We start from the raw sequence: 4,677 nt of genomic DNA on the forward strand, positions 1-4,677 counted from the left end.
CCCTACATATTATTTCCCTCAGGAAGTTGCATATAAAAGAATATAGCATTGTCAAGTTGCTAAAAGAAAAAATTTAACCATATGCTTTAGACAGCGAGATTATCTAATCTAATATCTATCCCACTGTAGATTAAATATCAGAAAACAATCATCCCATCTAACTACACCTCTTCATTATATCCTGTATGATTTAACTATTTGCCGTCCACAGTTTGAGGAAGCAGCCAAGGAGGTAGCAGATGAGGTGACAGCACCCAGGCCTCAAGGAGAAGAGAAAGTTGAAGATATTCAAATAACACTCACATCCGCCTCAAATCCTGTTGATGTCCGCAATCTGCAGGTAGGCATGTTTATCCACCCATGTGCTATATTCAAATTTTACTCCATGATAAATATAATCAAACAAGAAACTAGAGAAAGTTTTCTAACCCAATCCATGTATCTCCGCTAGTCTGAGGAGGTTAGCCGATTGGTGAAAGTAGCTGGTATTGTGGTTGCAGCCTCAGGGGTGAAGGCCAAGGCTCTGACGCTGACAGTGCAGTGTCGTTCCTGCCAGACCACAATCCCCAACATTCCTGTCAAGCCTGGTCTTGAAGGATACCAGCTGCCAAGAAAGTGCAACACGTAAGACACCTTCCTTGTATATGAACTAAATTGAGTAATTTCCTTAATGATATTGTTTTGATATTGTTCACCAAGCCCTTTAGTATTAACCCTAGAAATTATTCCACAGAGAGCAAGCAGGCCGTCCAAAGTGTCCTCTAGATCCCTTCTTCATTGTCCCTGATCGATGCACATGTGTGGACTACCAAGTTCTGAAGCTTCAGGAAGTACCTGAAAATCTGCCACAGGGAGAGATGCCTCGTCACCTCCAACTCTATGTTGACAGGTGAAGTGACTAGTATTCTAACTGGTAAAAAAAATATTTTATTAATATCAGAAACTGTTTATTGAATTTATAGAGGTGGATTAAGGCATTAATTCTGATGATTTCACTTTATCAGGTCTCTCTGTGAGCGTGTTGTACCTGGGAACAGAGTCACAGTTTTGGGTATTTACTCAATCAAGAAAATTGGTAAATCTACAGTAAGTACTTACTAGATGTCTTGTGTATATTCCTTCTTTATTTTTGACATTAGTTTTAAATGTTATTGTTCATATACATTGTTTGTTGATGAAAATTCTTGTGTTTGATTACAATAATTTTATATTTTATATGAATTCTTAGTTACTGCTAGTTAATTGTTAGCTTGGTAAAATCCAACTAACCATACTCAGTCACATTACCATTTGTTATTTAATATTTCTCATAAATACCATTCAGAATTCTCCTTTATAATCCCAATGAATGCTAGAAATAAGAAATTAAAAAGCTTTATGCATTGTAATTACAAAGTTGTAAGGAATGTAAGAAGATTAATCTCTGACTTTGCTTAAACAGAGAGGTTCAAGAGACAAGGTTGCTGTAGGTATTCGTGCCCCATATCTCCGAGTGGTGGGCATCCAGTGTGACCAGGAGGGCCGAGGCTACACCTCTGGCATTTCTATTTCTGCCAGTGAGGAGGAGGAATTCCGTCGCCTTGCACAGTCCAACAATGTCTATGAGAGAATTGCTAGAAGTGTTGCCCCTAGTATCTATGGATCTGAAGATATCAAAAAGTCTGTTGCCACCTTGCTCTTTGGTGGTTCTCGCAAGCGTCTCCCTGATGGCTTAACAAGGAGAGGAGACATCAATGTTTTGCTTCTTGGAGATCCTGGTACAGCCAAGTCCCAGCTCCTAAAGTTTGTTGAACGTGTTGCTCCAATTGCTGTCTACACATCCGGCAAAGGTTCTTCTGCTGCAGGTTTGACTGCTTCAGTCACAAGAGATCCAGTTACGGTAAGCAACCTCCTCCTAATTGTGTAATTCAGTAGTACTAGAAGCATAACTACTAATATATGATAATTAGCTCCAGAACTTTTGAAACAATCTGTGACTAATCATAATTTAAAAGTCCTATAATGCATAAAAAAAAAAAAAATAGATATAAGTTTGACATGCAAGTTTTTTAAGCTTCTTTTTTATGGAATTTGAAATTAGCAAGTTATTACATATAATGCATGCTTAGTTCATACATTCTAGAATTTTAAGAAACTACTTACAAGAAAAAAAAAATGATAGTTTTTGCCCTGTTACAGAGGAACTTTGTAATGGAAGGTGGAGCTATGGTTTTGGCTGATGGTGGTGTTGTGTGCATTGATGAGTTTGACAAGATGAGAGAAGATGACAGGGTCGCAATTCATGAAGCTATGGAACAGCAGACCATCTCCATTGCCAAGGCTGGCATCACAACCACCTTGAACTCCCGCTGCTCAGTAATGGCTGCAGCAAACTCAGTCTTTGGACGTTGGGATGACACCAAGGGAGAAGAAAATATTGATTTCATGCCCACCATTCTGTCTCGATTTGATATGATCTACATCGTCAAAGACGAGCATGATGAAGGACGAGATACAGTATGGATCTGTGTGAAAATTAATAGTTCTTTTTAATATCTTTTCATTCATTAATTGTTTATACGTCTATAAGTAATAGTTATTTTTTTACTTAAATTTTGGATGCATACCTATAATTTTCTAATTTTCCTCAGACTTTGGCCAAGCACGTTATGAATGTTCACTTGAATGCCTTAAAAACCATTGATGATACTCCTGAAGGAGAGCTGTCCCTGAAATTCCTGAAGAAGTACATCAGTTATTGCAGAGGGTAAGCTACACTCAATCATTTCACATATATTTCTTTGTAGAGTCATTTTGTGTATTGTCACTGACTTTTGATAAACTTTTTTTTATATAGATGTATTTAACCTAGAAATTTGATAAATCTAAGTAACATCACTGCTCTTCTTTTAAAGCCGTTGTGGACCAAGACTTTCCGAAAGTGCAGGAGAAAAGCTGAAGAATAGATATGTTTTAATGAGAGGTGGAACTCGTGAAGCAGAAAGCAACTCTGACAAGCGTCTTTCCATCCCAATCACTGTCAGGTAAGTGTATATGATCAGTTATGCTTATTTTCTTTCTTTATTTAATCAGTTTTCCTGTGATAATTGTTATAAAATGTTATTAACATTAATAAAACTTGCAGGCAACTGGAGGCTATTGTTCGTATCTCTGAGTCATTGGCTAAGATGCGACTTGAGCCTTTTGCAACAGAGAGTGATGTTGATGAAGCCCTGAGGCTCTTCCAGGTATCCACACTGGATGCTGCTATGTCAGGCTCTCTAACAGGTGGGTTCATCATGACGTTTTACATTTGACCGCATGAAAAAGCCAGATTTGCTAATGTGATTTATTGTGTTTTATTACCTTTTGTTACAAGATTTAATACATATGAACCATTTGTGTGCAAAACCAACTTTACTGATTACTTTATCAGGTGCTGAGGGCTTTACCACAGAGGAAGATCAGGAAATGCTGTCTCGCATTGAAAAGCAGCTGAAAAAGAGGTTTGCCATTGGTTCACAGGTTTCAGAACATGCCATTGTTCAGGACTTCCTCAGACAGGTAATATGATTTTATATCAATAGACTGATGATTAGATTTCAAGAACTATTGCCCTATTATATTCTATTGTGATGTCTTTAGGTTATGAATTAATCTAGAAATTTCTTGTGTGCATTATATTTACTTTTTTGTTCTTTCTCTTTATTTCTTTTTATTTGAAAATGGACACCAAGTCTAATATGGAAAAAATACTTATTACAGAAATACCCAGAGCGTGCTGTATACAAGGTATTGCACTTCATGATCCGTCGTGGAGAGCTCCAGCACCGTCTCCAGCGCAAGATGCTTTACAGGATCAAGTAAATGCCCTGTAATCATATTAGTTTTTTAAGCTCATTTTACTTTCTTAATAAACAGTGTATAAATTTAACCTAGGTTTTGTTATGGTTCAAAACAAGATCATTATGTATGGCTTACTGAATCAGAATGTATATACATACTCTTTTATAGCTTTTGTTACTTGGAAAAGGATTATATCTGAAAATGTAACAGCTATGATATCTGCCTTCCTGAAGGGGATCTGCCTACAGAATGGTACCTAAGACCAGTGATAGATAAATGTTATGCTAAGAAATCCAATAAGATTTTCTTTTGTTAATAAAAATTATCAGAAGTGACACTTTTTAATCCCTTCTTTGCTGGATATGTTATCTAAAGAGTAATAGCTTGAATTGGGCTGCCAACATCAGAGGTGACAACAAAGAATAACCAAACCAGAATGGGACAACATGTTTATATTATTGATGTACTTTCTGAATATCTTCCCTTTTAATGGTATCAGTAACTAATTATTAAATTATAGTTCTCATGTATCACAAATTAGAAATATTGATTGTCTGGAAGCATATGTCACACTAGGCTTTCTTTCGTGTAGATGTTGAAGGAATGTATAAAAGTTCACAAGTACGTTGTGATAGGTAGTATTAGTGACTAAAATTATAACCAATTCACTTATCAACATGTTCCAGAGGTCCAGATAATTTTTAAAATATTATTCAGTATCATGCATCAACCTCCCTTGTGTAGATTGTCAGGATATGTATAAATATGTTCCATTCATTGGAAATATAGACTAACATCTGCATTTGTGTTTTCAGAATGTCAGATAATGTATTTCTTGCTTCTATTGTATGC

The 4,677-nt window shown here is 36.3% G+C and overlaps 1 protein-coding gene across 1 annotated transcript in view; it reads left to right on the plus strand.

Moving 5' to 3' along the window:
* The window catches only part of LOC119585159 (DNA replication licensing factor Mcm5-like), a 6,181-nt gene extending 2,025 nt beyond the window's left edge, over positions 1 to 4,156 (plus strand). Inside the window, exons 3-13 of the mRNA XM_037933791.1 lie at positions 212 to 340; positions 452 to 624; positions 734 to 889; positions 1,005 to 1,086; positions 1,442 to 1,879; positions 2,179 to 2,496; positions 2,631 to 2,746; positions 2,895 to 3,023; positions 3,125 to 3,267; positions 3,416 to 3,543; positions 3,745 to 4,156. Of these exons, the coding sequence (XP_037789719.1) occupies positions 212 to 340; positions 452 to 624; positions 734 to 889; positions 1,005 to 1,086; positions 1,442 to 1,879; positions 2,179 to 2,496; positions 2,631 to 2,746; positions 2,895 to 3,023; positions 3,125 to 3,267; positions 3,416 to 3,543; positions 3,745 to 3,846 (1,914 nt within the window). The 3' untranslated portion in view covers positions 3,847 to 4,156. The remainder of the gene's footprint in view (positions 1 to 211; positions 341 to 451; positions 625 to 733; positions 890 to 1,004; positions 1,087 to 1,441; positions 1,880 to 2,178; positions 2,497 to 2,630; positions 2,747 to 2,894; positions 3,024 to 3,124; positions 3,268 to 3,415; positions 3,544 to 3,744) is intronic.
* The last annotated feature ends 521 nt before the right edge of the window (positions 4,157 to 4,677 follow it).

The sequence above is a fragment of the Penaeus monodon genome, chromosome 19 (assembly GCF_015228065.2).
Source record: "Penaeus monodon isolate SGIC_2016 chromosome 19, NSTDA_Pmon_1, whole genome shotgun sequence".
NCBI lineage: Eukaryota > Metazoa > Arthropoda > Malacostraca > Decapoda > Penaeidae > Penaeus > Penaeus monodon.